Here is a 22,503-nt window from a genome sequence, read left to right on the forward strand (position 1 = left end):
CATCAGGACCCTGTCCTTGCATCTATAGTACTTCAGGACCCTGTCCTGGTATCTATAGTACTTCAGGACCCTGTCCTGGTATCTATAGTACTTCAGGACCCTGTCCTGGTATCTATAGTACTTCAGGACCCTGTCCTGGTATCTATAGTACTTCAGGACCCTGTCCTGGTATCTATAGTACTTCAGGACCCTGTCCTGGTATCTATAGTACTTCAGGACCCTGTCCTGATATCTATAGTACTTCAGGACCCTGTCCTGGTATCTATAGTACTTCAGGACCCTGTCCTGGTATCTATAGTACTTCAGGACCCTGTCCTGGTATCTATAGTACTTCAGGACCCTGTCCTGGTATCTATAGTACTTCAGAACCCTGTCCTGGTATCTATAGTACTTCAGGACCCTGTCCTGGTATCTATAGTACTTCAGGACCCTGTCCTGGTATCTATAGTACTTCAGGACCCTGTGCTGGTATCTATAGTACTTCAGGACCCTGTGCTGGTATCTATAGTACTTCAGGACCCGGTCCTGGCATCTATAGTACTTCAGGACCCTGTCCTGGCATCTATAGTACTTCAGGACCCTGTCCTGGTATCTATAGTACTTCAGGACCCTGTCCTGGTATCTATAGTACTTCAGGACCCTGTCCTGGTATCTATAGTACTTCAGGACCCTGTCCTGGTATCTATAGTACTTCAGGACCCTGTCCTGGTATCTATAGTACTTCAGGACCCTGTCCTGGTATCTATAGTACTTCAGGACCCTGTCCTGGTATCTATAGTACTTCAGGACCCTGTCCTGGTATCTATAGTACTTCAGGACCCTGTCCTGGTATCTATAGTACTTCAGGACCCTGTCCTGGTATCTATAGTACTTCAGGACCCTGTCCTGGTATCTATAGTACTTCAGGACCCTGTCCTGGTATCTATAGTACTTCAGGACCCTGTCCTGGTATCTATAGTACTTCAGGACCCTGTCCTGGAACACTTTCATCAGGACCCTGTCCTGGCATCTATAGTACTTCAGGACCCTGTCCTGGTATCTATAGTACTTCAGGACCCTGTCCTGGTATCTATAGTACTTCAGGACCCTGTCCTGGAACACTTTCATCAGGACCCTGTCCTGGCATCTATAGTACTTCAGGACCCTGTCCTGGTATCTATAGTACTTCAGGACCCTGTCCTGGTATCTGTAGTACTTCAGGACCCTGTCCTGGCATCTGTAGTACTTCAGGACCCTGTCCTGGTATCTATAGTACTTCAGGACCCTGTCCTGGTATCTATAGTACTTCAGGACCCTGTCCTGGTATCTATAGTACTTCAGGACCCTGTCCTGGTATCTATAGTACTTCAGGACCCTGTCCTGGTATCTATAGTACTTCAGGACCCTGTCCTGGTATCTATAGTACTTCAGGACCCGGTCCTGGCATCTATAGTACTTCAGGACCCGGTCCTGGCATCTATAGTACTTCAGGACCCGGTCCTGGCATCTATAGTACTTCAGGACCCGGTCCTGGCATCTATAGTACTTCAGGACCCGGTCCTGGCATCTATAGTACTTCAGGACCCTGTCCTGGCATCTATAGTACTTCAGGACCCTGTCCTGGCATCTATAGTACTTCAGGACCCTGTCCTGGCATCTATACTACTTCAGGACCCTGTCCTGGCATCTATAGTACTTCAGGACCCTGTCCTGGGATCTATAGTACTTCAGGACCCTGTCCTGGTATCTATAGTACTTCAGGACCCTGTCCTGGAACACTTTCATCATGCATTTACATCTGACGATTGGAATCTCAATTAAAATTAATTAAGTACTTTGCCAAATAATGCGCATTTACACGGGAATACCTCTGTTATAAAACAGGTTTTCTCCACGCACAGTGGAGACCTCCTTGTCACTAAGACAAGGTCTTCTTCACACACCGCATTCTCCTCTACACACAGTAGTCTTCTGTCACTAAGACGATATATATATTTTAATGTGTACTTTAGTTGTCCTTTTAAAGAAAGTCAGTCTCACCCTTAATTTGATTGTTCGGGATGGCGTATCTGTCCACTGACGCTCCCTGGCAGGTCCGCGGCGGGTCCCTTCTGCTCCACTCAGGCGAAGTGTAGGCTCTCTGAACTACATCTAATGCAGCCCCTGCGTGCTGTTAACCTTGGTGTCCGATCAGCAAACGGAGTTGGCCAATCCAACCTCGTCGCCAAGAATTGTCGTGGAAATTCTAATCAGAAAGGAAGAGAGAGACTGTAGATTCTTCAAATAACTACTTTATTATTCTGGAGCGGTTCACAATTCACTCAATGGTGCAGAGTTAACAGCCCAACTAGCAAGATTTGGGTCTCAACCTTTATAACCTTTTGTCTACGTGGCTGTTTAGCGAATGTGTAAGAGCCTGATGGGAACATGGTAACAAAACTGGCATTGTCACTTGTTTGTAAGCTATCTAGCTGCTGCTGCTCAAGCTAGCCTCTGGTCTCTCCATATCTCCACACAGCTGTGCTCTTGAAAGTTACAAAAAGAACAGGATGGACCAAAAATTGTGGTCACTTTCAGACGGCCCTTTGTCTTTGGTGCGTGTGACTAAGATACACAAGAGTGGAAGAACACTAGCTTCTTCTGACATGACAGAAACATGACTGTGGGAATGTACAGGTTTAAGGCTTATAGAGCGTATGTTCATAAGAGTTTCTCATTTTCCCACCATACAACCATTTCAGGTTGAGCTAGCTACAATCCGCAGCAGTCAAGTGAACCTGCATTAGAAACTGTAAAAGCAATCTTTAATGTCTGTCTCTCTCACAGACCTATCTTACTGTATCACTGTTGGACTTTCCACAGCAAATCGACAGCCTGATTCACAGTAACCTGTCAGACATTGTGGTGGAGCTGTTGATGACCCTGTATGAAGGGGCTGCTACTGAGGAGGGGGGCAGAGGGGACTTGAGAAGGTTCATAGGGTAATGTTCACTACACATCACTCCACAACCACCCTTACTTGCATTCAGAACCTTTTCATTGACTGTGATGTTAATATGTTCTCTGTAGGGAACTGGACCCAGCCCCAAACCCACCCTATTTCAACTCCTATGTCATAAAAGCCACACTGGACTATCTCAGCTCGTGTCACAGTGCCAATCTCAAGTCCCTGGTGGCCATTTTATCCAAGACTCCGGTAAAATGCTCTTCTGCTCTCATCATTGTATTGCAATGGCTGTATAATGTTGTTACACAATGGAACAGAATATGGCTTTACAAAGTTGTGGTTTCGTGAGCCCAATTTTTCAAAACGTTTAATCTGGAAAGGAATCCGGATTCTGTGATCCTCTTGTGTTGTGATTCTAGATCTCCATCCAGAGGATCCTACTGGCGGTGTGTCAGAAGGCAGCTGAGACGATAAATGCCTACGAGAGGCACCGCATCCTGCTGATGTACCACCTGTTTGTCAGCCTGCTGCTCAAGGAGGTCAAGGACGGCCTGGGGGGAGCCTGGGCCTTCGTCCTCCGAGACATAATTTACACACTCATCCACCACATCAACAGCAGGTTAGGGGTAAACGCGCGCACACACACACACACACAAAGTCTGCTGCTCACACACAGATCCAATGGAGTGACTCAGCATTTTTGCTCTCTCTAGTAGTTAACTGTTTTTGTTTTCTGACAGGCCGGCCCAGTTGGACGAGGTGTCCAGCCGTAGTTTCTCCCTGTGTTGTGACCTACTGACCTCTGTGTGTCGCACGGCCGTGCAATTCTGTGACGATGCTGTGGAGAGCCATCTACAGGTTATCGTTGGTACTCTCACTGCCCAGGTGACAACCCAACTTGCTATCTCACAGCAGGTAAGACATGGTTGTATTACCTGGCCAGTAGACTATTTATATGACAAATAATAATTTGCTCCAAGTAGGTATTACCCTGTTCATTGTTCTCTTTTTCCTTCTCTCTCCCCTCTCTTCTCACTATTTTTTTATTTCTCTCTGTTGACCTCTCTCTCTCAGGTGCTCAGTCTGTTGAAGTTCCTGGTCGTAGAGAGTCAGGACAAGCTGAAGAGTGCCATCCAGAAGTTAGAGCCCTTCCCAGACCGACCTGAGTTCAGAGAGCTGAGGGCCGTGCAGCACACACTAAAGTACAGCACAGGGAAATTCACTCTCAGACAGGTAAGGACACCCCCTTCACACACACGGCACAGCACACACCCTCTAACCACTCATGTATGACCTCTACAGCTGATTCACACTTCTGTCACACTATTGCCACATCCCATGAGCCTCTCTGTGTCTCGTCCACAGGAGATAGCCCACTTCCTGTCTGTGGCTTCCTGTGACTCCCTGCCTCTGACCAGACTGGAGGGGCTGAAGGACCTGAGGAGACAGCTCCACAACAACAAGAGCCAGATTAGACCGCTGCTGAGAGAGTGCCTCGGTCAGAGAGGGGGAGGGCTACTGTAGTCTAGATATGTTACCAGACCCATGTATCTGTGTGTGGGGATGAGTGTGTGTTAGTTTGCCCTTTTTGAATCCTATCTCTGTACTTCTTCATTCTAGCGGACCCTGCAGAGAGTGTGTTGGTGCTGCTGGTCCTTAACCTACTACAGCTCTGTAAGCTAGCAGCCAATCACCCTGGAGGAAGAGACATCTTAGGTACGTATGGTTACCACAACCTCACAGTTGGCACTGCGTATGTTTCCTCTCTCAGCCCAAGAAAGCATCAATAATTGTTTGTGTGATAGGAAGTAGTTTCGGCCGGCTTGGCACCGTTGTGTGAAAAGGGTCTTAGTCTTTTCCTTCACCATGTGCCTATGTTTTTATAGAGGCTGCAGGGAGCTGTCTGGGAGAGCTGGGGCCTGTGGATTTCTCCACCATCGCTCTGCTCCATGGGAAGGACCAGCTCAATGCCAGAGCTGTATCACTCTTTCCTTCAGTGGAACCACAGTGGCTCTACATCACCCTGAACTGCATCAACAACGCCCTCACACACCACTGGTACACCATACAGGGGTCTACGCTGACATGTTTTCAAAGAGCACATTTGCTCCAAAGTTGAAAAAATGTAGATTTAGAATTCTAGAAAAATATTATAGGTATAAATTATGATAATTGCCACCAATTACAAAATACATTTACATTTTTTTAGGGGCACTGGTGGTCCCAAATTACAATTCCAGGTATCACAGTAAAATATTTAGGAGCATATGCGACCATAATGGTAGCAGTTTAGAGCCCTGCCATATACTGTATCTAATGGCCCTAAAGTACTTTCCTACTAATTCAACACTGAATTTAGCACAGGGAAGTAGCCACTGTATTGTCATATGGTTTTCATATAGTGAGTGTGTCTTGACATGCTGTCATGTTTTGTTGTGGTCCCATGTGTTTTTGTGTCAGTATTGAGGTGAGGCAAGCTGCTGTCCAGAGTCTGAAGGACATCTTGGCCACTCAGGCTGGAGCTGACTTCTGGGAGATCCATAAAGACAACCGTGACCCCATGCTGGCTTACCTCAACCCTTTTAGGTCTACCAAGAAGAAGGTTGGGCAGACTTTTCAAGACCTGAAATATCACATCCTCGTATGTGTGTCTGAATTTCGTAGTGTGTGAATTTGTTTGCATACATATATGTGTTAGTGTGTGTGCGTTAATTATCCATTCACCTGTGCAGGTGGTCGAGATGAGTGAGGAGGTGAGCTTGGTGGCTAGGGAGCGGCTGGAGAGCCAGGACCTGTGGGTGCCTGAGGCTGGCGGCCATAAGGCCTGGTTGAAGATGCTCTGCATAGTTCTGCTGGACAGTGGAGGGGTCAGGAGTGAAACTCTGCTGCTTTCCCGGCCACTGTGTCTGGTGAGGGCATGGCTGTTATATCTCTAGGCCAGCACTTGTGCTAATGCTAATTTCTTGTTCATCTCTCGCTATGCCGTTGTAAACACATGTTCAATTTCGACTCATCTTTCCAGTCAGATATCCCTGTCTCTAACCCCTATCCTTTCCCATGTGTTCAGGTGAAAACAGACTTCTGCCAGAGGGTGCTGCCGCTCATCATCCATGACATCCTGCTGGGGGACTCTGACGGCTCCTGGAGGAAGCTCCTCTCCACACACATCCAGGACTTTTTCACCAGCTGTTTCAGTCGTGCCTGGGCCTCTAGCCGCTCCACCACTCCTCTCCTCTCAGACTCTGGTGGGTTTTACTCTCCATCTCTCAACCTTTTTCTCTAGCTCTTTCTCTCTCTCTTTCTCTCTCCCTTTTTCTCTCCCTCCCTCTCTCTCTAGCTTTCTTTCTTTAGCTCTTTCTCTCTCTAGCTTTCTTTCTCTCTCTCTAGCTCTCTCGCTTGCTCGCTGTGTATGTTTGACTTTAGGTTTTTCTCCTGAAGATCAGGTCATTAGTGTTTTTTATTATTTCAGCAGGAGAGTCGGACATTTCCAACCAGGGTCCGTTGGATAAGGCCTCTCTGCGCACCATGCTCTCTGTCATTAACTATCTGAGGCAGCAACAAAGACCTCTAGGATCTGATAGGTTTGTAGATGCATTTGCTCTTATCTTCCTGACCTGTACGACTATAAAATCTACTGCGCCCCTCTCTTTGTTAGGTTGTACCTGTTGATGCTGTTGTGTTGGTTCTAGTAACTTGTGTGGTACGGTGTTTGGTTCTAGTAACTTGTGTGGTATGGTGTTTGGTGCTGTTGTGTTGGTTCTAGTAACTTGTGTGGTATGGTGTTTGATGCTGTTGTGTTGGTTCTAGTAACTTGTGTGGTATGGTGTTTGGTGCTGTTGTGTTGGTTCTAGTAACTTGTGTGGTATGGTGTTTGATGCTGTTGTGTTGGTTCTAGTAACTTGTGTGGTACGGTGTTTGATGCTGTTGTGTTGGTTCTAGTAACTTGTGTGGTATGGTGTTTGATGCTGTTGTGTTGGTTCTAGTAACTTGTGTGGTATGGTGTTTGATGCTGTTGTGTTGGTTCTAGTAACTTGTGTGGTACGGTGTTTGGTTCTAGTAACTTGTGTGGTGCGGTGTTTGATGCTGTTGTGTTGGTTCTAGTAACTTGTGTGGTATGGTGTTTGATGCTGTTGTGTTGGTTCTAGTAACTTGTGTGGTATGGTGTTTGGTTCTAGTAACTTGTGTGGTATGGTGTTTGATGCTGTTGTGTTGGTTCTAGTAACTTGTGTGGTACGGTGTTTGGTTCTAGTAACTTGTGTGGTACGGTGTTTGATGCTGTTGTGTTGGTTCTAGTAACTTGTGTGGTATGGTGTTTGATGCTGTTGTGTTGGTTCTAGTAACTTGTGTGGTATGGTGTTTGGTTCTAGTAACTTGTGTGGTATGGTGTTTGATGCTGTTGTGTTGGTTCTAGTAACTTGTGTGGTACGGTGTTTGGTTCTAGTAACTTGTGTGGTACGGTGTTTGATGCTGTTGTGTTGGTTCTAGTAACTTGTGTGGTATGGTGTTTGATGCTGTTGTGTTGGTTCTAGTAACTTGTGTGGTATGGTGTTTGATGCTGTTGTGTTGGTTCTAGTAACTTGTGTGGTACGGTGTTTGGTACTAGTAACTTGTGTGGTATGGTGTTTGATGCTGTTGTGTTGGTTCTAGTAACTTGTGTGGTACGGTGTTTGGTTCTAGTAACTTGTGTGGTACGGTGTTTGATGCTGTTGTGTTGGTTCTAGTAACTTGTGTGGTACGGTGTTTGATGCTGTTGTGTTGGTTCTAGTAACTTGTGTGGTACGGTGTTTGATGCTGTTGTGTTGGTTCTAGTAACTTGTGTGGTATGGTGTTTGATGCTGTTGTGTTGGTTCTAGTAACTTGTGTGGTACGGTGTTTGATGCTGTTGTGTTGGTTCTAGTAACTTGTGTGGTACGGTGTTTGATGCTGTTGTGTTGGTTCTAGTAACTTGTGTGGTATGGTGTTTGATGCTGTTGTGTTGGTTCTAGTAACTTGTGTGGTACGGTGTTTGATGCTGTTGTGTTGGTTCTAGTAACTTGTGTGGTACGGTGTTTGATGCTGTTGTGTTGGTTCTAGTAACTTGTGTGGTACGGTGTTTGATACTGTTGTGTTGGTTCTAGTAACTTGTGTGGTACGGTGTTTGGTACTAGTAACTTGTGTGGTATGGTGTTTGATGCTGTTGTGTTGGTTCTAGTAACTTGTGTGGTATGGTGTTTGATGCTGTTGTGTTGGTTCTAGTAACTTGTGTGGTACGGTGTGCCACTCTAACTTCTGGTTGGAGCTGAACTACCTGGAGGTGGCCAGGGCAGCCCAGTCCTGCTCAGCCCACTTCACAGCCCTGCTCTACTCTGAGATCTACGTGGACAAGATCAAGACTAACATGGAGGAGAACCGCAGGTACACTACACATGATGGGAGATACTGATGTCTCTTATGTCTTTCTTGTTCTGTGTTATTCTCATCGTTCTTTACCTCTGCTTACAGAAATCCGTCCAGAGCGTCGCGCAGAATCACATTTGATGAGAGCAGTCAGAACTTCACCATCTCCAGTCTGTCAGAGGAGAGTGTCAAAGACACTGGTATCAGTCTACAGGTAGAGTTGATTTTGCAATTAACCTTTAGTGTTGTTGTCCAATGCATAGCTCCATACTGTCATTTCTGTACCATGTCTTAGGACCTACTGATTGAGGTGTATCGTAGTATTGGGGAGCCAGACAGTCTGTATGGGTGTGAAGGTGGGAAGATGACCAGCGCTCTCACCAGGTGAACTTTGTTATCCTATTTTTGTTCTATCTTGGATATTCAAAGTTTTGTTAGCTGAGAATTCTCTTTTTGTGTGTCTGTTTTGTAGGATTCGGACCTATGAGCATGAGGCGATGTGGGGAAAGGCTCTGACCTCCTACGACCTCCACTCCAATCTTCCTGATGGCACACGGCAAGTGGGCATTGTGGAGGTAAGCAGAAACTTGTTTGAACTCCAAATCTGTATTGTCTCTCTCTGTCTGTGTAAACCATTGTTGGGGACAGATGACAAAACCTAATGCTGCTTGTCCAATGGTCCCTCAGGGTCTGCAGAACATTGGTCTGAGCAGTATCCTGGCCACCTACCTGCGGGGTCTGGAGAGTGAGGGGGTGGAGTGGGGGGCGGAGCTAAGGGAGCTAAGGTTTCAGGCAGCCTGGAGGAACATGCAGTGGGACTGTGACCTATCAGAGAGGTAATTGGAAAGGGCCTCGGGTTGTGACTTATCAGACAGGTGAGTGAGAGGGGCCTCAGGACTGTGGCCCATAGGAAAGGTGAGTGGGAGGGGCCTCTGGAAGACAAGGGGTATGAAAGTAAGGGTTCCTGAGGTGGTATTTTAGAAGGTGAAGAAAATATTGCTAAATGGATTGACATGTGCCCTTGGTGTCTTGCCTTCTTGCTTGTTTCAGGAATGAGAAATTGAACCCTGGCTTCAACGAGTCAGTGTTCTGCTCCTTGCAGGCTTTGAGAGACAAAGAGTTTTCCACATTCGACCAAACTCTTAAATATGCCAGGTAAAACAAGGTTTCCCTCATGGAAATCAACAACTATCTCTCAGCCATCAAAATATCACCACACAAACAACTATACTCATTGAAATGAATTGTGTGTGGCATCAGGGGCAATGAGGTGGAGGAACTGTGCAAAGGCAGTCTGGAGGCAGTGTCCTCTCTCTACCCTGCTCTACGGAACCTCCAGAGGATCAGTGAGCTGGAGAGCATCCGACAACTCTTCTCCAAGTATGATCTTCCTTCCCAGCATGTCAACATCGCTAATTTCAAATATCTATACAGTATAGAAAGTGTATTTTATATTTGATTTGAAACCCACTGTGTCTCATACCTCAACACAATGCACATCCACAAACCTAGAGATGTTGTATTTTTTATAAATGTTTTATTTGCACACAATAAAAAAATACAAAACACTATTGATTGTTTAAAAGGTAAACAAAAAGAACATGGGAGACTGTTACAGAGGAGTGTAAATGCTTTTTTTTAGGCTGGGTCATGTTGTATTGTATTGTTGTATGCTTTAATGATGTAATGTATTGATTGTTGCTGCCTTCTTGGCCAGGTCTACCTTAAAAAGAGTCTCTCGGTCTCAATGGGCTTTTCCTGGTTAAATAAAGGTCCAATTAAAAACCCCAGGGGGACTTGTAGGCTCCTCCCTCTTTCAAATATTATACAAAAAACATACAAAAAACACATGATCAGATTTTTTTATAGAGTGCAGGGTTTTGATACTTCAATCTCTTAAGTAATACAAGTCATGTAAGTTATATTTCCCCTGGCCTGTGGCAGGCCCCTGACCGACGTAGGCCTGGCCGAGGTGTGTTCCCATTGGCAGCAGCACTCCCAGCTGCTGGTGGACAGTGACTTTACGCTGGTGGAGCCCATCCTGGCCCTGCGCTCTGTGGCCCAGGAGACCCTAATCTCCCAGGAGAGAGACCCTGAAAAGAACAAGTACCTCAGCACTGTCCTCACCTCCCACCTCATGGAGCTCTGCCAACTGGCCCGCGCCGCAGGAAACACACAGGTAGACTGGAGCTCAGCGCTCACCGTGGGGGTGTTTCATACGTGTATAGGGTTTATATAGTGTGTTCCACATGTATAGTGTGTCTACTCTACACGTAATAGGAGGAGAATGAGTGCACATGTTTTTTTTTGGTCTGGATTCACTCAGCACTCCTGACCCATTTACTGGTATGTTCTCTTAAATATTGCAGCACAACATGCATTTGCATCGGTCTCTATGTGAGTGACTATATTGGTCTCTATGTGTGAGTGACTATATTGGTCTCTGTGTGAGTGACTATATTGGTCTCTGTGTGAATGACTATATAGTGCCCCCCTCACCCCTGTGCCCGTCTCACCGCTGTGCCCTTTTCACCCCTGTGCCGTCCTCACCCCTCCCCAGCTGGCAGAGCGGGCGGTTTTCCAGATGAAGCAGCATGGCGGAGGAGGGGGGCGGGGCTCCACAGCGTCGTCATGGCAGCTGGAGGAGGCCCAGGTGTTTTGGGCGAAGGGAGAGCAGGGTCTTGCTCTGGGGCTACTGAGACAGATGATCCACACTCTGGAGGAGCAGGTCAGTGGGAGTCAGTCTACATGTTAACTTCTTACGGCTGAGATCCTGTTAACGGGATCGATATGACAACAGCCAGTGAAAGTGCAGGGCTCCAAATTCAAACAGAAATCTCATAATGAAAATTCCTCAAACATACAAGTATGTCACACCATTTTAAAGATAAACTTGTTGTTAATCGCATCACAGTGTCCGATTTCAAAAAGGCTTTACGACGAAAGCACACTATCTGATTATGTTAGGTCAGTAGTCACAGAAAAAGTCACAGAAAAACAGCCATTTTTCCAGCCAAAGAGAGGAGTCACAAAAAGCAGAAATCTAGATAAAATTAATCATTAACCTTTGATGATCTTCATCAGATGACACTCAAAGGACTTCATGTTACACAATACATGTATGTTTTGTTTGATGAAGTACATATTTATATCCAAAAATCTCAGTTTACATTGGAGCATTACGTTCAGTAATGTTTTGCTTCCAAAAACATCCAGTGATTTTGCAGAGAGCCACATCAATTTACAGAAATACTCATAATAAACATTGATAAAAGATACAAGTGGTATGCATGGAACTTTAGATAAACTTCTCCTTAATGCAACCGCTGTGTCAGATTTCAAAAAAGCTTTACCGAAAAAGCACACCATGCTATAATCTGAGTACAGCGCTCAGAGACCAAAACAAGCCATACAGATATCCCCCATGGTGTGGAGTCGACAGAAGTCATAAATAGCATTATAAATATTAACTTAGCTTTGATGATCTTCATCAGAATGCACTCCCAGGAATCCCAGTTCCACAATAAATGTTTGTTTTGTTCGATAAAGTACATAATTTATGTCCAAATACCTCCTTTTTGTTCGCGCCTTTAGTTCACAAATCTAAATTCACGACGCGCAGGCCAGACGAAAAGTAAAAAAATTCCATTACAGTTCGTAGAAACATGACAAAATATGTATAGAATCAATCTTTAGGATGTTTTTAACATAAATCTTCAATAATGTTTCAACCGGAGAATTCCTTTGTCTTTAGAAATGCAATGGAACGCCGCTACCTCTCATGGGAGCGTGCCTGACTGAGCTCATGGCCTTCTGGCAGACCTCTTACTCAATCAGCTCTTATTCTCTCCTCCTTCACAGTAGAAGCCTGAAACAAGGTTCTAAAGACTATTGACATCTAGTGGAAGCCATAGGAATTGCAACCGGACCAAATTTACAATATCTTGGTTTGGCAAAGAGTTGAAAAACTACAAACCTCAAATTTCCCACTTCCTGCTTGTTTTTTCTCAGGTTTTTGCTTGCCATATAAGTTCTGTTATACTCACAGACATCATTCAAACCATTTTAGAAAGAGTGTTTTCTACCCAAATATACTAATAATATGCATATCTTATTCTGGGCCTGAGTAGCAGGCAGTTTACTCTAGCAGGTAGTTTAAGCTAGAGCTTAATTTTGTTCCTCTGTCTTGGCCAGGTTAACGTTAACCCTGCCCTGGTGCCGGTGTTCACGGAGTGCTTGAGGCTGTGTGGGAACTGGCTGGCAGAGACGTGCCTGGAGAGCCCTGGGGTCATCCTGGAGAAGTACCTGGAGAGGGTACTTTAAAACTAAGGCCCATATAATATAATCCACTCCTTGGCTCAGTTGATCTATAGTGTGTGACTGTCTGGGTCTGTGTGTGTGTGTGTGATAGTCTGTGTGTTTGACCTCCTGTAGGCAGTGGTTGTGATCGAGGGCCATGCGATAGGTTCAGACACCAAGCTGCAGAGCCAGAGGACGCAGGCCTTCCTGTCCCTGGCTAGGTTCTCAGATGCCCAGTACCAGGGCATTGATAACTACATGAAGTCATCTGAGTTTGAGAACAAACAGGCTCTGCTGGAGAAGGCCAAGGAGGAGGTGGACTTGATGAGGGAGCGCAAGGTCGGCACCAACAGGTCAGACACAAACTCACAGCAGAGAGTGAGAACACTGTTAACCTTGTGTGGTTTTGAATCAGCTTGTTTTGTGTAGGTGACAGATGCTGAAAGAGAGTTGGCCTCCACGCTGTTGTGACGATTTTATTTTCCACTGTCCTCTCTGCTCAATACCTACTGTGTGTGTGTGTATATGATATTCCAACTCCCTCTCCCTGTCTCTCCCAGGTACACAGTGAAGGTGCAGAGGGAGTTGGAGCTGGATGAGAGGGCTCTGTCCAACCTGCAGGCTGACAGAAGGAGGTTCCTGTGTAAGGCTGTGGAGAACTACATCCATTGTCTGGAGCAGGGTGAGGAGCACGACACCTGGGTGTTCCGCCTGGCCTCACTGTGGCTGGAGAACGCTGACGTCAAGACAGTCAATGACATGATGAAGGTGAGTTAGTGATATCACACTAACTAATATCACCAAACCCTCACTACATTTATACAATATTGTTTGTTGCACTATTGGTTTAGTCTGGGCTCCATTCCAAACTGAAATCTCTATGTTTGGATCCCAGGCTACCTGGCATTAGTGTGTCTTCCCATTCAGATGAGAGAAACTACAATTTGTTTGACTATTTCTTGTGCTTCAGGGAGGTGTAAACAGGATCCCGTCCTATAAGTTTCTGCCTCTCATGTACCAGTTGGCTGCCCGCATGGGGACCAAAATGTCCGCTACAGTGGCAGAGGATGTGGGCTTCTATGGTGTTCTCAATGAGGTGAGACTTCAATATGTTTCAATAGGCAGCATAAGTCTGTTTGAACTATAGAGTTGTCTTCCTCAGCTTAGCATGTTTCCATCTATCCTTCCATCCATCTGTTCATCCATCCATCCATCCAACACAGCTGATCTGCCTGTCGTGTCTGGAGCACCCTCACCACACCCTCTTCATCATCCTGGCTCTGGTCAACGCTAACAAGGACGAGAGCTTCTCCCGCAGCCGCCTGTCCAAGAGCACCCCGCGCCATTCCTCCCAACTGGACCTGGTAAGCCCAACACCTCTCTAAACACTGCCAATAAAATAAATAGGGAACTGGGTCTCTTTACTGTGTGCATGACCTGTTACTGTCTTGTTGGAATTCTCTTAGAAAATTAGTTTGTTTTTAGTGTGTGTCGCGTGAGAATGAAGGAACGTTGTGATGTCTTGTAGGAGCGGTCTGAGGTGGCCCAGAGTATAATGAACAAGATCAGGAAGAAGAGAGCCCAGATGATCAGAGGCATAGAGGTCCTCTGTGATGCCTACATCACTCTGGCCTACATGGACGCCAGTCGACACAAGACAGAGAAAAGTGAGTGACAATGGCACACTCCTTACAGCACTGAACACAGCATGTCACCCTGTGTCCCACTGCTGACTTGCCTCTGAAGCAGGGTTGGTCCTGGTCACTCCCTGGATAGGAGACCTGATGCTGCTGGAAGTGGTGTTGGAGGGCCAGTAGGAGGCACTCTTTCCTCTGGTATAAAAAAAAAATCCCAGGGCAGTGATTGGGGACATTGCCCTCTGTAGTTTGGATGAGACATTAAACGGGTGTCCTGACTATGTGGCCATTAAAAGATTCCATGGCACTTATCGTTAGAGTATGGGTGTTAACCCCGGTGTCCTGGCCCTCATACCGTCATGGAGTTTCTAATCATTCCCTGCTTCCAATTGGATCATTCATCCCCCTCCTCTCCCCTGTAACTATTCCCCAGGTCGTTGCTGTAAATGAGAATATTGTCAATTTACCTAAATAAAATAAACACAACCACCTTCATGAATGACTACCTAGTTTTTACCACATGCTAATGTGTTTGTGAAGTTACTGTACCTTGTGTTCCTCTGTAGAAGCCATCCTCATCCCCTCTGACCAGCCCATCATGCAGATAAAGAACCTAGATGATGTCATCATTCCTACAATGGAGATCAAGGTAGAGAATGGGTTTGATCATCTGTGGATCCCTCACTAGTCTATCACCTGACGTAAGGGGATTTTTGTTATGCAATAGGATGTTTTGCAGCCAGTTTGTATAGTATTTGCACTGTAATGTATGTATATACCATGTCACACCCATGGCGTGCTTTGAAAAGGGATGTATGTAAGAAGGACTTGTGTCCATATTGGTCTCTGTGTTAACAGGTGGACCCCTCGGGTAAATATGACAACCTGGTGACCATCAAGTCCTTCAAGCCTCACTTTCACCTGGCCGGAGGGGTCAACCTGCCCAAGATCATTGACTGTGTGGGATCAGACGGGAAGATCAGACGACAACTGGTCAAGGTGAGATGAACTGTGAACCATAGATTTATACCGCTGTTCCCCTTGCAAGTCATTGTGTGAGTAAACTGTGTGTTCAATGTAATTCAAAGCATTTCCCGACCCTTTGAAGGGAAATCCACTGCCTTGTGTACCAAAGCCATGTGAAAGACAATAGAGGACTTGAGGTTCTGTTGTGGGTTCAGTTATTGTCCATGTTGGCCTGAGGGTAATTATTGATCCCCTATGTTTCTAGTCGTAACAAAATAAACACTATCCAGTGCTTTGTTCTTCATGAGTGCGTTCTTTAGGGAACTGTTCACTTTTTGTTTATTTGCTGGAAAACGTGTCACTCCCAGTCCTAATAAATGCACAGTTAAGATGTTGGAGTTTCATGATGAAATAACAGATTAGCTCATGGAAAATGCCAAGAAGGAATCAGTCTTGAATTTCTTACCTGATGGCCCTGAAAAAAAAAAGATTTGTTTATATTAGACCATTTTCTGATGTTCTTTTTTGGTAAATTCACTCAACATAGCATGTGGCAGTGCACCCATCACACAAACCCTATAGAGAATTGGTCAGTTCCGGTGTAGTGTTTTATTTTGATATTATGTAGTTTGTCACCCCCTGTGACCTTTGCCCCTCTGTATCCTCAGGGCCAGGATGACCTGCGGCAGGATGCTGTAATGCAGCAGGTGTTCCACATGTGTTCTATGCTGCTGCAGCGCAACACTGAGACACGCAAGAGGAAACTCAACATCAGACGCTACAAGGTCAGTCACTGCCCCAGTCTCACAGCTCAACTTATTTAAAAACATTTGTCGGTACTGTAAATTGCTCTGTAGAAGAGTTTCTGTTTTGGGAGGGGGGTACGTTTTTTAAATAAAAATAAATAAATCTACTTGCACAATAGACAACTTAACATTTCACAGACATAGATCCACAAGAGATTAGCTTCTGTTAAATTACTTAGTTGACTCTTCCTCATCATATCATTGTTATGTTATATGTAAAAAAAAAAAATTTAAAATGTGACACAAATATTCTTAAGGAGCTGTTATCAATTTTGGTGGATGGGAGTGATTGAGGCCCCTGTCTCTGCCCCCAGGTGGTGCCCTTCTCCCAGCGTAGTGGGGTTCTAGAGTGGTGCTCGGGGACCGTCCCTATAGGAGATTTCCTCATAGACCCCCAAAAGGGCGCTCACACACGCTTCTGCCCCCAAGACTGGACCAGCATAACCTGCCGGAAAAAGATGATGGTGAGTCTCACTTTGACTCATTTATTCTTAGTCCCTTGATGGCTGAATTGTGTAGTACTGTAATGTCGTAGTAACATATTGTTTTTACTGTAGGAGTCTCAGAGGCTTGGTTCCGGTGGGAAGACCCAGGCTTTCAGTGAGGTGTGTCAGAACTTCCGGCCTGTCTTCCGGTACTTCTGCATGGAGCGATTCCTGGACCCGGCAGTGTGGCTGGAAAAACGGCTGGCCTACACTCGCAGTGTGGCCACTTCCTCCATCGGTACAAACACCATCACCTCTGCTCTCCACAATACAATAATTACCATACCTACACAATTTTATTTGGCTATTCATCTGATTCCTTTGTTTCTGTGTTTGTTCTCCTCAGTGGGCTACATTGTTGGACTGGGGGATAGGCACATTCAGAACATCCTTATAGACGAACAGACAGCTGAACTGGTGCATATTGATTTGGGTAAGGAGGATACTCATAATAGCTGTGTCTGAGTTAACATTTGAGGAACGTGTCTTGAGAACATTTTGGTTTAGGTATTTGGTGTAATGCGTTTCTCTCTTCAGGTGTAGCGTTTGAACAGGGCAAGATTCTCCCAACTCCTGAGACTGTTCCCTTCAGGCTATCCAGAGATATTGTGGATGGGATGGGCATAACGGGGGTGGAGGGCGTTTTCAGAAGGTGAGCAGACAACAAGACCCAATCCCAATGGAGATAGATCTGGAGGGATTTTATTCAAGCTCATTTTTTAAAATCAGGATATCATTTTTACTGTGTTCATCTCTACCATTCAGATGCTGTGAGAAGACCATGGAGGTCATGAGGAGTTCTCAAGAGGCCTTGCTGACTATTGTAGAGGTATAAACACAAACATATACACACGCATAAATACTGTTCACATTCACTCAATGTCTGTATGATAGCTTGGCGTGTATGTTCATTACATGTTTATGTGATAACTCCTGCTGTTCCTTTGCCCTGTGGTGTAGGTACTGCTGTACGACCCTCTGTTTGACTGGACCATGAACCCTCTCAAGGCCTTCTACCTGCAGCAGCAGCATGATGAGCAGGCTGAGCTCCAGTCCACGCTCAACTCTACACTGGGGGGAGACATCTTGGAGGCCCACCGCAAGTCCAGGTACTCTTCAGTACTATAAACCCCTTACATCAGGGGTCTCTGCCTACTAGTATACCATCAAGTGGAATCATATGCCTGACAGAGTACACTCGCAGTCCTGTCTCAGTCCTGATGTTACTCACCAAACCCTCCACATGCCTTTGAACAATCAAATTAAACTTTATTTGTCACATGCGCTGAGTACAACAGGTGTAGTAGACCTTAGTGTCATACTTACTTACAAGCCCTTAACTTACAATGCAGTTCAAGAAAGAGTTAAGGAAATATTTACCAAATAAACAAAAGTAAAAACTAATAAAAAGTAACACAATAAAATAACAATAACGAGGCTAAATACAGGTAGTACCTGTACAGAGTCAATGTGTGGGGATACAGGTTAGTCGAGGTCATTTGTACATGTAGGTAGGGGTAAAGTGACTATCTGGGGACCCATGCCAAATCTTTTCAGTCTCCTGAGGGGGAAAATATGTTTTCGTGCCCTCCTCACGACTGTCTTGGTGTGTTTGGACCATGATAGTTCATTGGTGATGTGGACACACTCTCGACCCGCTCCAGTACAGCCCCGTCGATGTTAATGGGGACCTGTTCGGCCTTCCTTTTCCTGTAGTCCACAATCAGCTCCTTTGTCTGGCTCACAGTGAGGGAGAGGTTGTTGTCCTGGCACCACACTGCCAGGTCACTGACCTCCTCTCTATAGGCTGTCACATTGTTGTCGGTAATCAGGCCTACCACTGTTTTGTCATCAGCAAACTTAAGGATGGTGTTGGAGTCATGTTTGGCCACGCAGTCGTGGGTGAACAAGGGAGTACAGGAGGGGACTAATCACACACCCCTGACAAGCCCCAGTGTTGAGGATCAGCGTGGCAGGATCCAGTTGCAGAGGGAGGTGTTTAGTCCCAGAGTCCTTAGCTTAGTGATGAGTTTTGTGGACGCTATGGTGTTGAACGCTGAGCTGTAGTCAATGAACAGCATTCTCACATAGGTGTTCCTTGTGGACAGGTGGGAAAGAGCAGTTTGGAGTGCGATTGAAATTGCGTCATCTGTGTATCTGTTGGGGCGGTATGCAAATTGGAGTGGTTCTAGGGTATTTGGGATGATGCTGTTGATGTGAGTCATGAGTAGTCTTTCAAAGCACTTCATGGCTACCGACGTGAGTGCTACGGCTGGTTACTTTCGCTTCCTTGGGCACAGGGACTATGGTGGTGTGCTTGAAACATGTAGGTATTACAGACTCGGTCAGGGAGAGATTGAAAATGTCAGTGAAGACTTGCCAGTTGGTCAACGCATGCTTTGAGTACATGCCCTGGTAATCCGTCTGGCCCGCGGCTTTGTGAATGTTGACCTGTTTAAAGGTCTTACTCACATCGGTAACTGAGAGCGTTAATACACAGTTGTCCGGTGTTGGCTGGTGAACTCATGCATGCTTCAGTGTTGCTTGCCTCAAAGCGATCATAGAAGGCATTTAGCTCCTCTGGTAGGCTCGCGTCACTTGGCAGCTCGTGGCTGGGTTTCCCCTTTGTAATCCGTAATAGTTTTCAAGCCCTGTAACATCTGACGAGTGTTAGAGCCGGTGTAGTAGGATTCAATCTTAATCCTGTATTGATGCTTTGCCTGTTTGATGGTTCGTCTGAGGGCGTAGCGGGATTTCTAATAAACATCCGGATTAGTATCCCACTCCTTGAATGCGGCAGCTCTAGCCTTTAGCTCGATACGGATGTTGCCTGTAATCCATGGCTTCTGGTTGGGATATGTACGTACGGTCACTGTGGGGACGACATCGTCAATGCACTTCTTGATGAAGCCGATGACTGAGGTGGTATACTCCTCAATGCCATTGGATGAATCCTGGACATTCCAGTCTGTGCTAGCAAAACAGTCCTGTAGCATAGCATCTGCGTCATCTGACCACTTGCCTGCATTGAAGTCCCCTGTCACAATCAATGTCTTGTTTGCTTATGGCCTTATACAGCTGGTTGATGGTGGTCTTAGTGCCAGCATCGGTTTGTGGTGGTAAATAGATGGCTACGAATAATATAGATGAGAACTCTCTTGGTAGATAGTGATGTCTACAGCTTATCATACGGTACTCTACCTCAGGCGAGCAATACCTTTACTTCTTTAATATTAGACATCGCGCACCAGCTGTTAATGACAAATGGACACACACTGCCACCACTCGTCTTACCAGACGCAGCTTCTCTGTTCTGCCGATGCATGGAAAATCCCGCCAGCTCTATGTTATCCATGTCATCGTTCAGCCACGACTCTGTGAAACATTAGATATTGCAGTTTTTAATGTCCCGTTGGTAGGATAGTCTTGCTCGTATATCATGAAATAAATTTCCCAATGACTGCACGTTGGCAGATAGAAGGCAGCCCGACCTCCGCCCCCTTTTTCTCTGTCTTTTCTTCACACAAATGACAGGGATTTGGGCCCGTTCCAGAAAAAGCAGTAGATCCTTCGTGTCGGACTCGTTAAAGAAAATCATGTGGCAAGGCTTGGTGTTGGTCATTTACATTTGTGCTATAAACATTTTTAACGAATCTCATATATTGGCTGCACAATATGCTGTCTCTTCTCTCTCAGCAGTGATAGCCAGAGCTTCAACAAGGTGGCGGAGCGCGTGCTGCTGCGGCTGCAGGAGAAGCTGAAGGGGGTGGAGGATGGCAGGGTGCTCAGTGTAGGAGGGCAGGTCAACCTCCTCATCCAGCAGGCCATGGACCCTAATAATCTCAGCCGCCTCTTCCCCGGCTGGCAGGCCTGGGTCTAGGGCTAACATACTGGGAGAAACCAGGGGGCCTGGGTCAATCTTAGTCCGCTTTCTACAAAAGACTATGTATGAATAATGAATGTTTATGCTTTGACATACTTGATGCACCATGTGCTTCCTTATCAATCACAGATGATATTTTAGCTTTCTGCACTCAATAGACTGTAATCAATTATTAGGTTTCTAATGCAACATGTAAATGACTTGTTTTCTTGTGTTGCTCTGAATTCTTTGTATCAAGTGTCAAATTATAAATAAATTTGAATTTTTTTGGTCACTTGAAGTGAAAAATGGTTGTTCTTGAATATGTTCATTGTACCATTGGATGGTAAATAGCTGACATGTAAGATACTAAAGAGAATTGATTCAGGAGATTTAATTGACTCGGGAGATCCCCTCCTCTCAAACCATCTGCGGAGGAACTACCCCAGTTTGTACATGAACTGGGCCCTGCACCTCCCCCTGATAGCACTGCCTCTACCTTGTTACCAGTATACATTTGGTCCTCTTCCTGTCAGACTAATGTGGTATTGTAATTAAGCAAAAAAAAAAAAAAAAAATCAACTTTTTTTAGTAGTCTTTGATGTTATGTTGAAGAAGAATGTAGAGGAATTCGTCCATATATCAAGTACTTAATGACCACGGTCATCAGTGTTCTCCTATTGGTTGCTGGGATCTTGCTTGAATACTACTGTAAGTAATAGTGTTTTCTCTCATTTGGTCTCTACCCTAAAACACACACTATATACACTATATATACAAAGGTATGTGGACACCCCTTCAAATGAGTAGATTCGCCTATTTCAGCCACACCCGTTGCTGACAGGTGTATAAAATCGGGCACACAGCCCCAGTAGAACGGCCTTACTGAATAGCTCAGTGACTTTCAGTGTGGCACCGTCATAGGATGCCACCTTTCCAGTGGTATAAAATACTTAAGTTAAAATACTTTAAAGTACTACTTAATTTGTTTTTTTGGGGGGGGGGTCTGTACTTTACTATGTATATTTTTGACTACTTTTACTTAACTACATTCCTAAAAAGAATGTATTTTTTACTACATGCATTTTGCCTGACGCATAAAAGCACTCGTTACATTTCAAATGGTTAGCAGGACAGGAAGATGGTCCAATTCACACAAATCAAGACAACATCCCTGGTCCTCCCTACTGCCTCTTATCCTGCAGACTCACTAAACACGAATGCTTTGTAAATAATGTCTGAGTTTTGGAGTGTGCCCCTGGCTATCCGTAAGTTGTTGTTTTTTTAAACAAGGAAATCGTGCTGTGTTTTGTTTAACATAAGGAATGTTAAATTACTTTTACTTTTTATTCTTAATTATATTTTAGCAATTACATTTAATTTTGATACTTACGTAGATTTAAATCCAGAAACTTTTACTCAAGCAGTATTTTTACAGGGTGACTTTTACTTTTACTTGAGTCATTTTCTATTAAGGTATCTTTTACGTTTACTCAAGTATGACAATTGTGTACTTTTTCCACCACTGCACCTTTCCAATAAGTCAGTTCAACACATTTCTGCCCTGCTAGAGCTGCCCCGGTCAACTGTGTGTGCCGTTATTGTGAAGTGGAAATGTCGAGGAGCAACAACGGCTCAGCCTCGAAGTGTTAGGCCACACAAGCTAACAGAACGGGACCGCCGAGTGCTGAAGCACGTAAACATCGTCTGTCCTTGGTTGCAACACTCACTACCGTGTTCCAAAGTGTCTCTGGAAGGAACTTCAGCAGAACAGCTGTTCGTCGGGAGCTTCATGAAATGGTTTTCCATGGCCGAGAAGCCGCACACAAGCATAAAATCACCATGCGCAATGCCAAGCGTCGGGCAGTGGTGTAAAGCTCGCAGCCATTGGACTCTGGAGCAGTGGAAACTAGTTCTCTGGAGTGATGAATCACGCTTAACCATCTGGCAGTCCGACTGGCAAATCTGGGTTTGGCGGATGCCAGGAGAACGCCCCAATGCATAGTGCCAACTGTAACATTTGGTGGAGGAGGAATAATGGTTTGGGCTAGGCCCCTTAGTTGTGAAGGGAAATCTTAACGCTACAGCATATAATGAAATTGTAGATGATTCTGAGCTTCCAACTTTGTGGCAACAGTTTGTGGAA

General features: G+C 45.3%; 1 protein-coding gene across 3 annotated transcripts in view; it reads left to right on the plus strand.

Annotated features, from left to right (window-relative positions):
- Window positions 1–20,666, plus strand: part of atm (ATM serine/threonine kinase) — a 42,700-nt gene extending 22,034 nt beyond the window's left edge. Inside the window, exons 27-63 of one of the 3 annotated variants that reach the window (XM_036961125.1) lie at window positions 2,842–2,960; window positions 3,049–3,175; window positions 3,346–3,545; window positions 3,667–3,841; window positions 4,001–4,159; window positions 4,292–4,424; window positions 4,547–4,642; window positions 4,813–4,984; window positions 5,387–5,528; window positions 5,659–5,835; window positions 5,994–6,171; window positions 6,396–6,507; window positions 8,162–8,320; window positions 8,408–8,516; window positions 8,598–8,686; window positions 8,775–8,877; window positions 8,990–9,138; window positions 9,353–9,457; window positions 9,563–9,682; window positions 10,247–10,481; window positions 10,863–11,030; window positions 12,497–12,616; window positions 12,737–12,954; window positions 13,162–13,369; window positions 13,572–13,697; window positions 13,825–13,965; window positions 14,130–14,268; window positions 14,805–14,887; window positions 15,097–15,237; window positions 15,873–15,989; window positions 16,325–16,474; window positions 16,568–16,733; window positions 16,842–16,928; window positions 17,033–17,147; window positions 17,261–17,324; window positions 17,456–17,604; window positions 20,192–20,666. In XM_036961125.1, the coding sequence (XP_036817020.1) occupies window positions 2,842–2,960; window positions 3,049–3,175; window positions 3,346–3,545; window positions 3,667–3,841; window positions 4,001–4,159; window positions 4,292–4,424; window positions 4,547–4,642; window positions 4,813–4,984; window positions 5,387–5,528; window positions 5,659–5,835; window positions 5,994–6,171; window positions 6,396–6,507; window positions 8,162–8,320; window positions 8,408–8,516; window positions 8,598–8,686; window positions 8,775–8,877; window positions 8,990–9,138; window positions 9,353–9,457; window positions 9,563–9,682; window positions 10,247–10,481; window positions 10,863–11,030; window positions 12,497–12,616; window positions 12,737–12,954; window positions 13,162–13,369; window positions 13,572–13,697; window positions 13,825–13,965; window positions 14,130–14,268; window positions 14,805–14,887; window positions 15,097–15,237; window positions 15,873–15,989; window positions 16,325–16,474; window positions 16,568–16,733; window positions 16,842–16,928; window positions 17,033–17,147; window positions 17,261–17,324; window positions 17,456–17,604; window positions 20,192–20,375 (5,235 nt within the window). In that variant the 3' untranslated portion in view covers window positions 20,376–20,666. The remainder of the gene's footprint in view (window positions 1–2,841; window positions 2,961–3,048; window positions 3,176–3,345; window positions 3,546–3,666; window positions 3,842–4,000; window positions 4,160–4,291; window positions 4,425–4,546; window positions 4,643–4,812; window positions 4,985–5,386; window positions 5,529–5,658; window positions 5,836–5,993; window positions 6,172–6,395; window positions 6,508–8,161; window positions 8,321–8,407; window positions 8,517–8,597; window positions 8,687–8,774; window positions 8,878–8,989; window positions 9,139–9,352; window positions 9,458–9,562; window positions 9,683–10,246; window positions 10,482–10,862; window positions 11,031–12,496; window positions 12,617–12,736; window positions 12,955–13,161; window positions 13,370–13,571; window positions 13,698–13,824; window positions 13,966–14,129; window positions 14,269–14,804; window positions 14,888–15,096; window positions 15,238–15,872; window positions 15,990–16,324; window positions 16,475–16,567; window positions 16,734–16,841; window positions 16,929–17,032; window positions 17,148–17,260; window positions 17,325–17,455; window positions 17,605–20,191) is intronic. The other 2 variants (XM_036961127.1, XM_036961126.1) reach the window with 2 other exon arrangements.
- Window positions 20,667–22,503: the final 1,837 nt, after the last annotated feature.

Source organism: Oncorhynchus mykiss, chromosome 24 (genome assembly GCF_013265735.2).
Source record: "Oncorhynchus mykiss isolate Arlee chromosome 24, USDA_OmykA_1.1, whole genome shotgun sequence".
NCBI classification, from domain to species: Eukaryota; Metazoa; Chordata; class Actinopteri; order Salmoniformes; family Salmonidae; genus Oncorhynchus; species Oncorhynchus mykiss.